Below are 18,726 nucleotides of genomic sequence, written 5' to 3'. Positions count from 1 at the left end.
TTTCTACCCTGTTTTCAGGAGAATATTTCATAATATGGGGAGAGCGCACATGGGAGGAAGTCCTCCCTGGCCTCCATTCTCTCGCATCATTTTAGGATGTGACACAAGACAAGCCCAGGCACAGAGACTATGGAGGAAAGAGGGGAGAGGAAGCAGAAGGCTGTTCCAGCTCATTGTTTGTGTCTACATTTTCATGCTCTTTCTTTCTCATCCTATTCATACACTTACGCAGTGGAACCAAAGCAGATAATGAAGAACAATTTCTTGTCAATCATTCTGCAAAAAGCAAAATGTCATGAAGTTATCGTCAAAGTAGCAATATAACCCTTGCTCCTCTTTCAAGAACCAGAGAAAGTAAGCACTTCTGAACAGGCAAACATCATTTACTTTAACCCCAAAGGACAGTAAAAATCTGGAAATCTCTTCCGCCACAGGCTGCACAAGCGGAGTAAATTTAAATTTTCAGGTCTGAGATTGATGGACTTTTGTTAGGCAAGGGTGTCAAGGGATATGGAGTGAAGCTGAGTAAATGGAATTGAGGTACAGATCAGAAATGATTAAACTGAGTAGCAGAATATGTTTGAGGAGCCGAATGGTCTCCTGTCCCTATGTTCCTAAATCTGCTCACCAGAATAATTTCAGAGAAGTTGGAAGCAGTTGTGAATTTGATTTTCATTTCTCTCTAGCACAAATGTTAGTCCACTTTGTTTTCTTTTGTTGTGCAGATGTGAAATTATATGTCTTGTTGGTTGCAGAAATCCTCCCTTCCTGTTCTCTAAACATTTAAATTTCTAACTGTTGGAAGTGAAGTCTATCTATGCGAAATAGCCACAAAAGTTAAAGAGCTCTACTGAACAGGAGAGTTTAGAGTTTCAGCCAGGCAGGAACCAAACGACACAAACACTACTCTGCTCAGCTAGGACCTGAACAGCAGGCACCGCTCTCAGATTGGTACAGCTGCAGCCTAAAAACCTCCTTAGTGTGATTTGGACTCCTGCCCTGAACAAGATTACAAGTTTGCGATTGATATACCTTACTGTTATATGGGTGTGAGACCAGTAGCTGTACTGAGTAGACTGCAGTTCACTGCAGAGCATTCATATTCCAGGCTACCAGTCTGCGCTCGCATACCATCTTGAGAGAGCTGAATGCATGCGGCTTTGTTCCAGCTAGTAAATGTTAAATGCTATTGGATGCAGGCAGCACTGACTGCAGTCTCAAAATTTCCTTTTAAAAATTCTGCTTCACTTTGTAAAGTGATGGCTGGTCCAAAGGAAATCTTACACATTTTTAAATCGAGCTTGGCATCACACTTGATTGATGCACCCTGAGGTGGTTTTACACCTATCACCTCTGAGTCAGACTGAAACCCTGTTCCAAAGTCACATTTCTCAGTGACACAACTAGTGCAGTAATAACCCGTCTTGGGAGATTTGAGTGGATGTCTTTCTTTTCTTTATATTTCAGTGCAAACTTTGGTTCAGAATTGCTCACCTTAGGTAAATTGGGGTGTTCTTTGTCATCACCCGGTGTAACAGCTTATGTTTAACAAATTATTTTGCCCATATTTCTGTTGACTATAAAATCAGTTTGAGTCACACAAGATTCAACTTTTGTCAAAATGAGAACAATATTATAAACATATGAGATGCATAAATGAATGATCAAAGGCATTTTGTCTGTAGTAGCATCATTAAAGATTGACAATTACCCATATATTAAAACATTTCATCTGCGTGCGCTTCTTTACAAAATATTACTTGACACATTTTTTGTGAACTTTTCCGTTATAAATTATGTCCATGTTTATAAGGTGTAAACATAAACTTGTCACTCTGTAGTTAAACCCTCTTAGCAATGATGGTACTGTAATTCCTCCTTTTTGCTTCTGCCAGCTCACCAGCCTGGAGTGCAGAGCTCCAACCATTTGAATAGGCCCTTTAGTTGGAAGTAGGAGGTCAAGTGAGGATACCTTCAGGAATATGTATTGCCACAGTAGGCAGCCTTTATCTTTATAAGTAGTTTTTGTGGAGCAACAGTAGTGATGTATAAAGTTAAAAACATATTCATGCAATTCTCAGGTATATTGTCCATAACAGTATCGGTAGGAGTGACATCACACAGTCCTTGTGGAGATGAAGTCCCGTCTTCACGTTGACAATACCCGCCATTGCATTGTGTGGCACTATCACCGTGCTAAATGGGAGAGATTTCAAAATCAAGACAAGGCATCCATGAAGTGCTGTGGGCCATCAGCAGCAGCAGAATTGTACTCAACCACAATCTGTAACCTCATGACCCGATATATCCCCCACTCTACCATTACCACCAAGCCAAGTGATCAACCCTGGTTCAAAGAAGAGTGCAGGGGGACATGCCAGGAGCAGCACCAGGCAAACGTAAAAATGAGGTGTGAAACTGGTGAAGCCACAGCACTTGTGTGCCAAACAGCATAAACAGCAAGCAATAGACAGAGCTAAGCAACCCCACAAATAACAGATCAGATCTAAGCTCTGCAGTCCTGCCAAATCCAGTCATGAATGGTGGTGAACAATTAAATAACTCACTAGAGGAGGAGGCTCCACATATATCCCCATCCTCAACTATGGGGGAGCCCAGAACATCAGTGCAAAAGATAAAGCTGAAGCATTTACTCCAATCTTCAGCCAAAGGGGCCGAGTGGATGATCCCTCTTGGCCTCCTCCGGAGGTCCCCAGCATCACAGATGCCAGTCTTCAGCCAATTCAATTCATTCCACGTGATATCGAGGAATGGCTGAAGGCACTGGATACTGTATAGGCTATGGGCCCTGACAATACTCTGGCAATAGTACTGAGGACTTGGGCTCCAGAACTTGCTGCACCCCTGGCCAAGCTATTCCAAAACAGCTACAACACAGGTATCTACCCAGCATTGTGGAAAATTGCCCAGGTATGCCCTGTACACAAAAAGCAGGACAAATCCAACCCAGCCAATTACCACCTCATCTCACTACTCTCAATCATCAGTAAAGTAATGGAAGGGGTCATCAGCAGTGCTATCACCAGCACTTGCTTATCAATAACCTGCTCACTGACTCTCAGTTTGTGTTCCACCAAGGTCAGTCAGCTCCTGATCTCATTTCAGCCTTGGTAAACATGGACAAAAGAGCTGAACTCCAGAGGTGAGATGAGAGTCACTGCTCTTGACATTAAGGTAGCATTTGACCCAGTGTGGCATCAAGGAGCCCTAGCAAAACTGGAGTTAATGGGAATAAGGGGGTCCACTGATTGGAGCCATACTTAGCACAAAGGAAGATGGTTGTGGTTGTTGGAAGCCAATCACCTCAGTTCCAGGACATCACTGCAGGAGTTCCTCAGGGTAATGTCCTAGGCCCAACCATCTTCAGCTGCTTCCTCAATGACATTCTTTCCATCATAAAGTCAGAAGTGGGATGTTTGCTGATGATTGCACAATATTCAGCATCATTCGCAACTCCTCAGATACTGAAGCAGTCCATGTCCAAATGCAACAAGACCTGGACAATATATCCAGGCTTGGGCTGACAAGTGGCAATTAACATTCACGCCACACAAGTGCCAGGCAATGACACGAGAGAATCTAACTATGGCTCCTTGACATTGCTGAAACACCCATCATCAACATCCTGACGGTTACCATTGACCAGAAACTGAACTGGACTAGCCATATGAATAGTGTAGCTACAAGAGCAAGTCATAGGCTAGGAATCTTGTGGAGAGAAACTCATTTCCTGACTCCCCAAAGCCTGTCTACCATCTACAATGCACAAGTCAGGAGTGTGATGGGATATTCTCCACTTGCCTGGATGAGTGCAGCTCCAACAACAGTCAAGAAGCTTCGCACCATCTAGGCACAGCAGCCCGTTTGATTGGCACCCCATTTACAAACATTTATTCCCCCCACCACTGATGCACAGTTTAACCAGTGTGTACCATCTACAGGATGCACTGCAGGAACTCACTAAGGCTCCTTAGACAGCACCTTCCAAACCTACGATTGCTACCATCTAGAAGGACAAGGGCAGCAGGCACATGGGAACACCACCACCTGGAAGTTCCCTTCCAAGCCACTCACCATCCTGACTGGGAAACATATTGCTGTTCCTTCACTGTCGCTTGGTCAAAATCCTAGAATTCACTCCCTAACAGCATTGTGGATGTACCTGCACCACATAGACTGCAGCAGTTCAAGAAGGCAGCTCACTACCACCTTAACAAGGGCAATTAGGGATGGATAATAAATGTTGGCCTAGTCAGCGACACCCACATCCCATGAATGAACTAAAAAAAAACTAGTTACTCATACAGAAACACAACTACAAATACTCATGGATTGTCTCTTCCATGCCTGAAACTTATTCTGCTTTACTATAATAATCAAGAAAACCGTTGTTATGGGACAGGGTGTCACTTCTCTGCCCTCGATCACACTAAACAACACCTGCTGGAAGTGGTTAGCAAAGAGTCCATGGTGACAGACAATCTGTCTCTTGATACAGAAATCAATACATGCACGGAGAAAGCAGCCACCACCTTTGGCAGGCTTATGATACATGCGTGGAATAACATCAAGCTAACTCTTAGGATCAAGATGCTGTTTTATAAGGCCTGTGTTCTCAGCAGCTTGCTGTATGGATATGAAGCACGGACAACCTACAGCTTTTAAAAAAGGAAAGTCAATAATTTTCATCTTCTTTGTTCGCTTCATGTTCTTGGCATCTCAAGGAAGAATAAAATCACAAATGTGACAGTCCTCTTGAAGGCAAATCTTCAACGTATGTCAGCACTCATCAAATAGAGGTAACCTCCCTGGCTCGGGCACCTTCCAAGGTGTAAGATGGACACGTTCTTAAGGATTTTCTGAATGGCGAGATATCCGGAGCCAGGAGACAAGTAAGATGCCCAAAGCCCTGCTTCAAGGATGCTTGCAAGCATGACTTGAAGGCCCTAAACATCAATTTTCACACCTGGGAGAAACTGCCCAGTGACAGAGGGAAATGCAACATAGCCCACCATGAAAATCAGTGGTTACAGCAGCTTGAGACAGGTACCACAATGACATCTGATAACTATCTCATATGCGGCACTTGCGGCAGAACCTGCCTTTCACAGATTGGTCTCTTCAGACATCTGGAAAAGTGCACTCAATGAAACTATCTCATCTCCAATGGATTTTCTGCATGTCCATCAGCCTACATAGATGGAAGGATGATGATTACATAAAGAATTAGGAAAACATTTTGTCTTTAGATTTCTTTTTATATTAATTTATCACCGAATCTGGGCAATTTTCCACATTGTTAGGTATGTGTTGTTAAGACAAAGCAGGCCAAATCCACCATGATAATTTACACTCCATCAGCCCACTCCCAGCATTTGCAAAGTGATGGAAGGAGTCCTAAACAGTGCTATCAAGCAGCACTTACTCAGCAATAACCGGCTTACTGATGCTTAGTTTAAGTTCCACGAGAACCACTTTGTTCCAGCCTAAAACAAGTGAAGAGGGCACTCAGTGGAGCGCATACTGCTGCCATGCTATGTTAATTAAGTGTTATTACAATTATGCAGCTCTTTCTTGAGGATTTTCCCTGCCTGGTTGATGCTCTGCAATTACAAAGCTGAAAAAGTAAATTTTTTATCAACAGCTTCCATCTCACTGAGGAGGCATTGGGCCAATCTGCTCTGAAAACTCTGCTTACATTATGACAGCTATGACAAATTTCACTACAGCAGCTGAGACAATCCATAACATTCTAAAATAATCAATAACATTCCAAATAAAAGAACCTACAACATTCTAAAAAAGTCAATTTGCCCTATCTCTCAACGTTACAGATCTTTTAAAAAAGTTCCAGGATCCAGATCCTGGTCCGTATCTTCAACAAATATTAACCAGTTCTTCCTTTGGCCACACCCATCTGTGTACCAAGTTTTGTTGAAATCTGTCCATTAATTTTTGAGATGCATTGCTTACAGACAAATAGACTAACAAATGGGTGAAAACGTTACCTCTGACCAACCCCCACTTCCCCCACTTCAGTAACAGAGGTAATTAAAACACACAATGCTGGAGATATTCAGCAGGTCAGGCAGTATATGTGGAGAGAGAAACCATGTCAATGAGCTTTTGTCAGAGCTGGAGGTAGAGATGTAACAGGTTTTAAGTGAGTACAGTGGCAAAGGGAGAGGGAAGGAATAAAAGGGAAGCCTCTTATGATATGGCTGAAGGCAGGAGAGATTAAATGACAAACAAGATATTGTAAGGAGACAAGTAAAGAAACAAAAGATGGGTCTAGAGGAGGTGTAAATAGGAAAACAAAATCATCACCAACTGCTGTCCAAAAAAGTGGGGGCAGAGGCTATGATTTGATAATGTTCAATACAATGCTGAGTCCAGAAGGCTGTAAAGTGCCTAATGAAAAGATGAGGTTCTGTTCCTTGAGCTTGCATTGAGCTTCATTGGAATAGTGTAGGAGTCTGAGGACAGAGAGGTCAGAGTGGAAGCAGCATGAAGGAAGTTTGGGGTCACACGTGCGGAATGAATGGAGGTGTTCCACAAAGCGGTCATCTAATCTGTCTTTTGTCTCCCCAGCGTAGAGGAGATCACATCGTGTGCAACATATACAATATGCTAAATTGAAAGAGGTACAAATAAAGCGTTCTTTCACTTGGGAGCAGTCTTTGTGGCCTGGGAGGGTGGGAAGGGAGGAGGTATAAGGGCAGGTGTTGCATCTATTGTGCTTGCATGGTAAGGTGCCATGAGAAGACAGGAGCTCTTATAGCTACCTTGATGATGCTTTCTCCCACTCCACTTCCTGCAAGAACTCTATTCCATTTGCCCAGTTTCCATTGCATGTGTTTTGAGAATGCCATCTTCCATACCAGTGCTTATGATGTCTTCATTTTTCCTCAACCAAGGAATCCACCTGGCATTATTGACAGGTCCTTCTATCATGCCCGTTTCATTTCTCGCACTCCTGCTCTCACCCCTTCCCTTCCCTCCTGGAACCATGATAGGTTTCCTTTGTCTTCACCTTCCACCCAACCTGCCTTCCCAGACAACAGAGCATCCTCCACCATTTTTTGCTTGCTGTGTGACGCCACCATCAAATATATATTCTACTCCCCCTTCCTTTTAGCATTCCAAAGAGACGGTTCCCTCTATGACACCGTGTTCCACTCATCACCCCCAACACCAAACCCCCCTTCCCATGGCACCATCCTATGTCAGTCACGAGTTGCAACACCTGCCCTTTTATCTTCTGCTCTTGATCATTCAAGGCCCCAAACACTCGCTCCAAGTGAAACAGCGATTTACTTGTACTTCTTTCAAATTAGTATACTGAAATCACTGTTCACAATACAGTCTTCTCTAAACTGGGGAGACCAAACCCATATTGTGTGACTGTTGTGCAGAATATCCCTGTTCTGGCTGCGAGCATGAGCCCCAGCTTCTGGTCACTTTAATTCTGCTCCCTACTCCCTGTCTAACCACAATGTCCTTGGTCTCTTACACTTATAGGTGCTCGTAAGAGGTCTTCTTCTAGAGTTGCAGTGCGAGCAACACACTGTTCTAATGAAACTCGTTGTAAGCTCAGGGAACAGCACCTCATCTTTCCATTAGGAACTTAACAGCCTCCTGGACTCAATATTAAGTTCAACAATTTCAGATCATAACCACTGCACCATTTTCTTGGGCCTTGTCTAGACATGTCTTTTGTCTCCTCATTACCTTAGGCCATCATCCTTTTGTCATTTAATGTCTCCTGCCTTCCACCTTGTCAAATACCTCCGCTTTTCTTCTTCCCCCAATCCCTCTGTATTTGCTTAAAACCTGTTATATCTCTGCTTCCAGCCCTGATGAAAAGTCATCAATCGGAAATATTAATCTTCTTTCTGTCTCCACAGTTGCTGCTCAGCCTGCTGTGTATTTCCAGCATTTCCTGCTTTTAATTTCAGGTTTCCAACATTTGCAATATTTTGCTTTCCAATGCAGCCTTGGTCCAAGCTGAATTCCAGACTGAGGTGAGAGTGACCTTAACAGCATGGCAGTTTTTGACCAAATGTGGTATCAAGGCACCTTCGTAAAATTGAAGTCAATGGGAATTGGGGACAAACTCTCCACTGGTTGGAATCATACAGAGCACAAAGGAAGATGGCTGTGGTTGTTGAGGCCAATCATTTATGAGAAATTGGGGCCTTTAATAAGCAAGCTTTTCTGCATTATATGGGATTAGCTAAGCAGGGTTGATCCTCTCTCTGGAAAGAGGATTTCTAAACACTCTGACCTCTAAATAGTCTTAGTTCAGGCTACCTTGTTGACATTCCTAAGCTAGTAGGATGGCATCTCCTGAACCTCCTTTTCTATGTAAGTGTTCAGAAAGGGTGAGGATATGACTCTCAGCAAGATGTAAACTAAAAAGCTGACCTCGAGCAGGGTGATGCACAAGGGGTGGGGGTGGTGGAGGTAACCATGTTGAAGTTTTGAGTACCTGTGCTAGGTTTATTGGTCAGAATAGTTAGATAGATGATTGGCACTGGGTAAGCTACCTGCACCCAAAAAAGGCTATATATATTGTTGTCATGCTGCTGGTAGGGGGCTGAGGTGGCACTGCTTATTGTGCCTTATTGTCTTCTTCAGATGGAAGATGGTCCAAAGGATGAGGATGAAGATTGAGAGATCGGGGGAAGCGTTTCTGAACACTTCAACTAGAGAGCGGAATGCTGTTATCACAAGTTATGGGTCATATACCTTTTCTGTCTAGTTGGTTAATGTATCATATCTAAACTGTTGTTTCTTAATAAACTTAAAAAAACCATCTTAAAATTACTTATGACTAGTCAACTGCCTACTTAGGTATCTGTGGTCCCCAAACCCAGAAAATCTTACACTTCCCAGCCCCAGGGCATCACTGCAGGAGCTCCTCTGGGCACTGTCCCGGGCCCAACCATCTTCAGGTGCATCATCTTAAGTCGTAAGTGGGGATATTAGTTGATGATTGTACAGTGGTCTCCATTCACATTTCCTTAGATAAAGAAGCAGTCCATGTCTGGACAATATTCAGGCTTGGGTTGATAACTGGCAAGAAATATTCATGTTACATAATGACAATCTTCAAGAGAGAGAGCATAACCACTGCTCCATGATATTTATTGAAATTATCATCTCAATGTCTCTCACCATCAACTTCCTGGGGGTCATCATTGATTGGAAACTGAAGTGGACTAGCCACATAAATGCCGCACCTACTACAGCAGGTCAGAGGCTGGATATTGGTGTATTGAGTGACTCAGCTGTTGACTTCTCAAAGCCTCTCTACCACCTACAAGGCACAAATCAGGAGTGTCATGGAATAACCTCCAATTGCTTGGATGGGTGAGGCTCCAACAACACTCAAAACTCAGCACTATTCAGGACAAAGCAGTGAGGCTTGATTGGCATTCCATCCTCCCATTAAAGTCACAAATTACATCCTATGCAACTGAGACTGTGATAAACTGTCCATCCTCGACCTGTCTGCAGATTTTGACATGGTCGATTACATCACCCTCCTACATTGCCTTTCCTCCATTCTCCCATCTGGCTAAGACTGCCCTCAACTGGTTCCATTCCTATCCACCCAGCCAAAGCCAGAGGATCGCCTGCAGAAATTACTTCACTATTACCTGTGTAGTCCACTAAGGATCTATCCTTGGCCCTCTCCAGTTTCTCCTCTGTATGCGGCTCTTTGGCTATGTCATCTGAAAACACATCAGGTTCCATTTGTATGCTGATGATACCCAGCTCTTCTTCTCCTCTTCTCTGAATTCTTCGCTGCTTGTTGAGCATCCCGTACTAGATGAACAGGAATTTCCTTCAACTAAATATTGGGATGAACCAAACCATTATTTTTGATCCCGATTACAATGTCCTTTCCCTAGCCACCAACGCCAGCTACTGTCTGAAGTGACAACAGATCTTTTGCAACCTTGGTTTCGTATTTGACACAGATGAGGTTCCTATCACAGCTGCTCCATCACCAATACTACTTACTTCCATATATATAACATTTCTCATCTCTACCCCTGCATCAGCTCATCTACTGATCTAACTCTCATAACTCTCAAGACACGACTACTTGGATTTTTTTTTTGGCTGACCGCCAACCTTGAACTCTCCATAATCTTCAGCTCATCCTAACTTGCACCAAGTCCTATTCATTCATCAACCCTGTGATCACTGACCTACATTTGTTCCCGGTTGACCAGAGCCTTGATCTTAATATTCTCATTTTTGTTTTTTAATTCCTCTATGGCCTCACCCCTCACCATCTCTGTTACCTCCTCCAGTACTGCACCCAACAGAGATCTTTGCATTCCTTCAATTCTGGTGTTTCGCGCATCCCTGATTTCGAGCACTCAGTCATTGGAAGCCCTGAAATTCTTTCCCTAAACTTTCATGTCCCTTTCCTTTAAAGAGACCTCTGTCCTTTAAGATGCTCCTTTTAAAGTACCTCTTTGACCAAGTGCCAGAGCACTAAGTGGCACAGTGCCAAATTTTGTTTGATAATTCTCCTTTGCATATTTTATTATGTTAAATATGCTATATAAATGCAAGTTGTTGTTACACATCGACTTCCCCCACCATTGGAGAAGTGTACTGAGGATGTACTGTGTTATGTACAGGATACACTGCAGCAATTCACCAATTCTTCGTACACAGGACCTCTGAAATCCGTGACCTTCACCACCTACAGGTGCATGGGAAAACCACCGCTAGCTCCTAAGTTCCCCTCGCCGCCAGGCATCACGCTCATTTGGGCACACATCACAGGTTCCTTCATTATTTCTGGATCAAAATTCCCCACCTCCTCACGGGCAAGTAGGGGGCTGGACAATAAATGCCAATCCGCAGTCTGAGAATGAATTAAAATAATATGGAGCGAGGCTTTTCTGCATTTTCAAACACTTAGCTATAAATAAAAACTGCTGTGGAACATTACCATCTCCTGAAAGGTATTTCCCACGCCAGACAGCCTGTGTTGGGGGGTGGGGAGGAAGGGGAATCCTTTTCGTGAGTTATATGTTGCTTTGTGTGCCCTATGCGATTGGACACTCCACTCTTCAACGAGGACATCCCTCGCCCACTATAAATCACACGGCTCCACGTTTAGAAAAAAAAGGATCTTCCCTCGATCTGGGGAGTGCGCGTGCACGAAACCAGCCAGTAAACAACCCGAGGGAGGGATTTTCCCTCAGCCAGGGAGACAAATCCCATAGTTTCGGGCGGGGGCGCCTGCAATGGACACAGGTGTGGGGAGATGGAGATTCTGCTCCAGCGGGCGCTCCGGGCAACCTTCTACCCCGCTGACTGCACCCCCCCCCCCCCCCTCCACCCCTCCGGGATGGGGATGGGGACACGCGCTCCGGGCAACGTTCTACCCCGCTGACTGCACCCCCCCCCCCCCCTCCACCCCTCCGGGATGGGGGGGACACGCGCTCCGGGCAACGTTCTATCCCTTACTACCCCCCCCCCCTGGGATGGGGGGGACACGCGCTCCGGGGAACGTTCTAACCCTGATTGCACCCCCCCCCCCCCAACCCCGGGTTGGGTTTTGGGGGGGGGGGGGACACGCGCTCCGGGGAACGTTCTAACCCTGACTGCACCCCCCCCCCCCTGGGATGGGGGGGGACACGCGCTCCGGGCAACGTTCTGTCCCTTACTTACCCCCCCTCCCCGGGGTTGCCGGCTGCTGCCGCGCGCGCTCAGCACTTTCCCTCTTAGCGTGAAGAGCAAAGAGGGAGCAGCGTCTCACACCGCGAACCCTTGTGTGTGTGTGTGTGTGGGGGGGGGGGTTTATTATTTTAGAAAGGGCGCACACACACACACACATACATACATTGTGGGGAAAAAATTACATCTGTCCGTCTGCCACAGGTAGGCTGCCTGGCTGGGAAGAATGGTGGACCTGGAAAACGAAGTGCCTCCTCTTCCTCCAAGATACAGATTTCGTGATTTGCTCCTTGGAGATCAAGGTTGGCAGGCAGATGACAGGTAGGTCCAGTTGGTGGTTTTCTTCGAACAGGGGTTTGAGTGCCAGCTGCCGTGGGTGCTGAGGCTAGTCACACGCAATTTTAATATAAATGCAACTTGTTACGCGCGTTGAAAAGTTTGTTCCTTTGCTTGGCTGAAATATTGTCAAAAACAATACCCATGTGTCGATGCTTTTACACGGTTCACTTTACATTGGTCTCCAGCTTCGATGCCCAAAGAAAATTTAGACTAACAATAGGATTGACTACCAGAACTATGAGAGGGATGTTTCCCGTTTTCCCTTTCTCGCCGTGTGCTCAGGTTAACCCGGTGTAGTTATTGCTTTGTATGTGCTTTTATGAAGATAATCGCACCTCACCGACACCGTTACTAATTCACCAGAATAATAACGTTAGAAAAGCAGCCTTCAGAAATTTGAATTTAGATTTCACATTCTGTTCGGCTTCATCCGAAAAAAGCCAGTTGGTCCAAAGAACTGATCAAACTAATTCGGCACCTCGAGTAGACCTGTGTCTGTCGTCTTACTGTAAAGTCATTAATTAATACGCACAGTTCACTGGCCATGATATATTGTATATTTAAAAAATTGCAGAGAAGATTATCTACACGTTACCTAATAGGGTTTACTGGGATATCATTTTGGAAGCAGTGAGAATACCATATGCAAGCTAGCTTTAATTGTATAGCAACATAAAGTAGGAATTGTATTTATGTGCAGTCAGCCATGTACATTTTATTCTACAGGTTTTGAGCCTTTGGTATCATTATTAATTTTACTGCAAAATCTGTAACATCAAATCTTTGTTGTATAATGCTAAGTGCTAACTTTATTACCACTGAAATAAATATTCAGACACAACCTCATGAGTTTGTTTATTTATTGCAGCAGTGGGATTCTGGATTTGTTCCTGCCCCAAAAATCAAAATCTGCCAATGGTTGCAGGTGGCAAATGGGGGATGGAATATGCTTCAACAAGCTAAGGGGATTAAAACTCTAGACTGAGTAGATTGATCTGGAAGAAAGTTGCTATGGTCATTTCTAAGATAAAATAGGTGTGTCTGTGTGTACACATAGTGATTTGTTTTATTATTTTGTGTTTATTATTTAAGAAATTTACTTTTGACCAACAATTGCTTGTAAAGCAACATAAGCTGGCCAAAGAGGCGGAGTAAAATTGATTGATTCTTGTAGCACTGGTTGCTTTATGAATAGTAGCATTAAAATGGATTCATTTCTTTTTGCTCATCATTTAACAGCTTTTTGAAGAGGTTAAGAAGTGAAACAGATTTCCGATTGGAATTTTTTTCCTTTGGCTGACATGATGTCTATTGGTTTTTTTGAGCTGACAAGCAGTTACCTGTTAGCAAAATAAACAAGACTAGCAATGTCCCATGGTATTGGGACCAAGTGCAGTTTTAAGAGAAAGTTGGGTTGAAGACTGGCGTGGGGTAATTGGACCAGGTCATGCAGATTCAATTTGGTCCCTACTTTAAAATCATAATTTTATCTTTTACTTCTATATTTTTATGATAAGTTGTTATGCCTCTATAAAAAAGCTCATGGTGTTGGAGGTAACATATTGGCATGGATAGAAGATTGTTTGGCTAACAGGAAGCAAGAGTAGGCATAAATGGGTCTTCTTCAGGTTGGCAAGATATAACGAGTGGCATGCCACAGAGATCTGTGCTGGGACCTCAACTATTTACAAGTTATATAAATGACTTGGATGAACGGATTGATGGGAAGGTTTCCAAATTTGCTGATGACACAAAGATAGATGGGAAGTAAGTTGTGAAGAGGACATAAGGAGGCTTCAAAAAGATATAGACAGGTTAAGGGAATGGGCAAAGATCTAGCAAATGAAGTATTATGTGGGAAAATGTGGAATTGTCCATTTTGGCAGGAAGAATGAAAGAGAAGCATATTATTTAAATGATGAGAGATTGTAGAGCTCTGAAATGCAGAGGGATCTGGGTGTCTTAGTGCATAAATTGCAAAAGGCTAGTATGCAGCCAGGAAGAATGAAAGAGAAGCATATTATTTAAATGGTGAGAGATTGCAGAGCTCTGAGATGCAGAGGGATCTGGGTGTCTTGGTGCATAAATCGCAAAAGGCTAGTATGCAAGTGCAGCAAGTAATTATGAAAGCTAATAGAATATTATCACTTATTGCGTGAGGAATTGAATACAAAAGTAAGGAGGTTATGCTTCAGTTGTACAGGGCACTAGTGAGACCACATTTGGAGTACTGTGTACAATATTCGTCACCATATTTAAGGAAGGATGTAAATGCGTTGGAAACAGTTCAGAGAAGGTTTATCAGACTAATACCTGGAATGGGCAGGTTGTCTTATGAGGAAAGATTGGACAGGTTAGGCTTGTATCCGCTGGAGTTTAGAAGAGTAAGAGGCGACTTGATTGAAACATGTGAGATCCTGAGGTGACTTGACAGGGTGGATGTGGCAAGGATGTTTCCTCTTGTGGGAGAATCTAGAACTAGGGGTCACTGTTTAAAAATAAACAGTCGCTCATTTAAAATGAAGATGAGGTGAAATTTTTACTGAGGACTGAGAGTCTTTGGAACTCTTACTGAAAAGGCGGTGGAGGCAAAGTCTTTGAATGTTTTTAAGGCAGAGGTGGATAGACCCTTGGTAAGCAGGGGGGCTAATAGGTTATCGGGAGTAGGTGGGATGCAGATTTGAGGTTACTATCAAGTCAGCCATGATCCTGTTAAATGGCAGAACAGGCTTGAGGGGCCAAATGGCCTACTCCTGCTCCTTGTTTGTATGTTAGTCTATGCAAACTTGTTACACTATGAATACACCCTTCTGTCATTGGTGCTGATGCAACTCTCCCAGTGGTGGATGAGTTTATAGAGCTAGTTTACTTTAAAATTGTGTACACAAGAATTTATAATATGAAGAGTTGATGGGATATGTATGCTCATATAGCATTAATAGATTATTTTTAAATTCCTAAAATAATTTTAACATGGAACAAATCCCCTTGCTGCAGTTTTCTCCCCAAATAATAACATAAAATTTGACCATCAGTGGCTTTTCTGATATACATGCTTTATAAGAAAACATCAGATCTCCAACAGCCTGAGTTTGAACTTGTAAACAAATAATTAGCTTGAAAAAAGTTACAGTTTTAAATATAAGGCCCGTTTGCGACAAGGTCCAAGTGGATTGCAAGCTCGTAAATCTTTGTGTTAGCAAGTTGCTTTCTTTCAAATTGTTTCCATTTAAGATGGTCAATTCTTCAAAACGTATGTTACTGAAGTAACTACCAGTTGCACTAATGGAACAGCTGTAGTTTCTGATCCCAGTAAGACACAAATTGCCCTCATGGCAGATGTGTAAAGCTGAAGTGATATTATAGTGGTAAGTTAAATTGAGTTTAAATGTCAGGCTTGGGCATTAAGTTGGCTTATTCATCATCCATTCTGTTGTTGAATATTGTAAAGGGGATTATTAAAATGCATTGTACTCATGTAACGATTGGACTTGATTCATTAACATAATATGTGGTCTTTGTGGCATATCTATTCATTTCCACCATGTCTGAAGTTGAATAGATTAATGTTTGTCACTAAAGAAGATATATGAAATAACAATCAAACATGCAATGCAACAATTTCATTAATAGAAAATTAAAATTTAAGATGCCATGGAATGAGCAAAGGCTGTTCATCCATTTGCCCCATTCTTTCCACAGACTCCTGAACAACCTACAATATTGTAGACTCAATTCATTTTTACTGAGGGAAAATTTTAGCTAGGTTTCTCCCTACTTGCAAAGGCAAAACAAGTATAGCTCCAGAGTAGCTGTCTAGCTTCCCATTTTAAGCTATAGAGCCTCTCAGTTTCCTCCGTTGAACAAAATCACAATCATTCTGGCACTTCCAGTAAGGTCACGTTTGAATTTATCCAGGTCCATGTTTCTTCCTTGATCAACATCATCATAAAACAAATTATCTGGTCATTCATTGATTTCGCTGTCTGTGAGATCTTTCTGTGAATTAATTGGCTATACATTTACTATTTAGCAATATTGAATGCATTTTCTGTAAACCCTGTGGGATGTCCAGAGGATTTGAGGGTGCTGTATAAATGCAGATACTCTATCTTCTCTTCCTTCTTTCCTCCCACTCACCCCAATATCAAATCTTGCTTGCTTAATGCTTCATTTTGTAACGTGCCATCTAATTCTACATTTGAATTTCCAGTTAAATATTTTACTTGCATGTGCATTATCTGTCTCTATTGCCGTTTTAAAAATCTGAATTATGTCACTTCTTATTTTCTGTAATGAAAAGTTTAAAGTTCTCTGAGGCCTTTCATTGTTTAAACCCTAATGCCATGGGATCCTCCTTGTCATTCCTACTCTAAAACTACACCAATGCATAAGTGCTTTTTTCTGGACTGAGTCCAAGTGTTGCTTTCCCAATAATCTGTAAATAGGTAAACTCATTTGTTTTGATTATTGTCAAATGCTCTGTAGGGGTGTTAACTCTCTGTAGGAGCTAAATTAGACCACTGGGGTTTGCCAGCAGACGTTGGAGGCTTGCCAAGATCACCTGTGAGTTCTATTAAAGCTCTGAATGAAGTCCATAGTATGTAAATCGATCATGTGAGCAAGTCTACGATTTATTTTTGCTTTCCTCACTCTGTACTGCTTTCCCATTTAAAACCAGTGTTCTAGGTTTCTTACTCTGGCGTTTAGCACTTGGATTCTTAAAAGTGAGGTGAGAAAATTACTATCATGTTGCAATTCTGTTGGACCTTTCATACTGTAGTACCCTTGAGACATTATCTTCTTTTGCTGCCGTATTTTTGTTTTCCAAGGTTCCTTTTGCAAAGGTTTACCCCAGTACTGTTCTTGACAGCAGCCTTTTGGTTTTCAGTAACTGCAGTACTCAGCATAGGCATTGTGGTGGGCTTTCCAATGGAGCTGATGGGTTTGTAGGAGGAAGAATAGTCCAAGCAAAGTGAACAAAGACTTACACTTCAGACATCTGACATGAACTTTGGCTTGATCCAGGACCCAAGTTTTCTGATTAAGATAGACCTATTTAGGGGCGTTTGAATGGACCTGCCTTCACTCTATATGCCATATGGGAGAGATTGCCATGATGTTTATGTTGTCTGCATTAGGCTGATATTGAGATAAGATTCACCACTGAATTGTCCTACCCATTGCTGTGAAAATAAACTCCTCTTTGAATGTTTACAAGGCCATACCTTTGCAGCCATTGCTAGTTAGAATATTTGCCACAGCTGTCAGTCTTTAGTCCACTGGTGCTTTAAGCAAATCACAGAACCTTGTTTAGTGTGTCAAACTTTTTGTTACTTTCTCATGGAAAGCAGCAATAATATAAGATGGCGCAGCACCTTTATCAGGTAGTATCCTTTCCAAAAATGCAGGGCCTAATTGATATCACATGGCTATATATTAAGGCCCTAAACCACAAACAACTGGTACATATGATCTGTAGAGGTTATCTATCCATGTACAGATGGTGTCTAACCCCAGTAACAGGAAAAAGCCAATGCACTAAAACTCCCATCAGCAACTATGATGGTTATGCTTGGTGGTAGCCCAATGAGCCGCACGATTTGAAAGACATGATAGAATAACTGGCTGTCTGCTAGGTGGCTTAAATTACTCTCTGGAAGTTACCACTTAGGGACCCTGCAACAAAGATGGAAAGTGACTGGCTCTACCTAAACTCTGGAAGAGCACAAAAATGAGCATGCTGTTGTGAACATTCGTGGGATCTGTTATTATGTGAAAGGCACCATCTAAATGCTATCTGTCGTCCACAAATATACAGGGTGGAATTTCACAGCTCACTCCCGGGAGTCCTGCCACCAATCCGTTTCTGCTGGTAATCTACATGGGGTGGGGGAGACGCAGTTGGTTGGCTCATCTACGGGCCAGTTGAGGCCTTTAAGTGGCCAATTAATGGACACTTTAGGGCTTCCTCCCGTTGTTGGGATTTTAGCTGTGGCTAGAGGTGTCCTCACCACATTCACATGGCAACCATTTTGTAGGCTGATAGGACCCTCCCTTTTAGGGCACCTTTTGCACCCGCCTTCCAACCCCTCATTTCATTGAGGCCTTCTAGATTCCTGATGGAAGACCCTGGACCCACTTTCTCAACTGCCTTGATTGTGATAGTCATTGTGGAGTGGCTGCACTCCCAGAAATGGCCGTCGATCCTGGTGACGCTGCTGGGCCCAGAGAGCTGCCAGCCATCTGATTGGCCAGCAGCTCTGAGATGGGACTTGCTTCCACATCAGGGCTGGAGTCATGCCCTGTGACAATTAATGGCTCAACGGCCATTAAATTGTTGATGGGCAGACTGGCCAAACAGAGGTGGTTCTTGGGGCCACTGCATAAAATTCTGGCCATAGAAATGTTTGTTTCAAGTGTTGAAATCTAGAACCTTAGATCTTTGCCTTTCTTCAACAAGTTACGTAATCTTAATAAAATTCACTATTCTTCAGTTTCCACTACAGTTATCCACATCAATAATCAGACAGCATTATGTTATTGAGATTTTAATGATTATAAAAGAACATTACATTTTGCTGTTGCCACACAAAATTCCCAATTCTTCATCAGTATGCTATTTGGAATGACTTGCTTTTAATTTGCTTCTTC

At 42.9% G+C, this 18,726-nt stretch overlaps 1 protein-coding gene across 3 annotated transcripts in view; it reads left to right on the top strand.

The window, feature by feature from the left end:
* Positions 1–11,959: 11,959 nt before the first annotated feature.
* kcnt2 (potassium channel, subfamily T, member 2) overlaps positions 11,960–18,726 on the top strand; it is a 789,028-nt gene continuing 782,261 nt past the window's right edge. For all 3 annotated transcript variants that reach the window (XM_041208210.1, XM_041208209.1, XM_041208208.1), the window contains exon 1: positions 11,960–12,054. In XM_041208210.1, coding sequence (XP_041064144.1) covers positions 11,960–12,054 — 95 coding nt within the window. The remainder of the gene's footprint in view (positions 12,055–18,726) is intronic.

The sequence above is a fragment of the Carcharodon carcharias genome, chromosome 16 (assembly GCF_017639515.1).
Source record: "Carcharodon carcharias isolate sCarCar2 chromosome 16, sCarCar2.pri, whole genome shotgun sequence".
NCBI lineage: Eukaryota > Metazoa > Chordata > Chondrichthyes > Lamniformes > Lamnidae > Carcharodon > Carcharodon carcharias.
The sequence above is the reverse complement of the archived record's forward strand: the minus strand, read 5'-3'. Positions and strand labels throughout refer to the sequence as shown.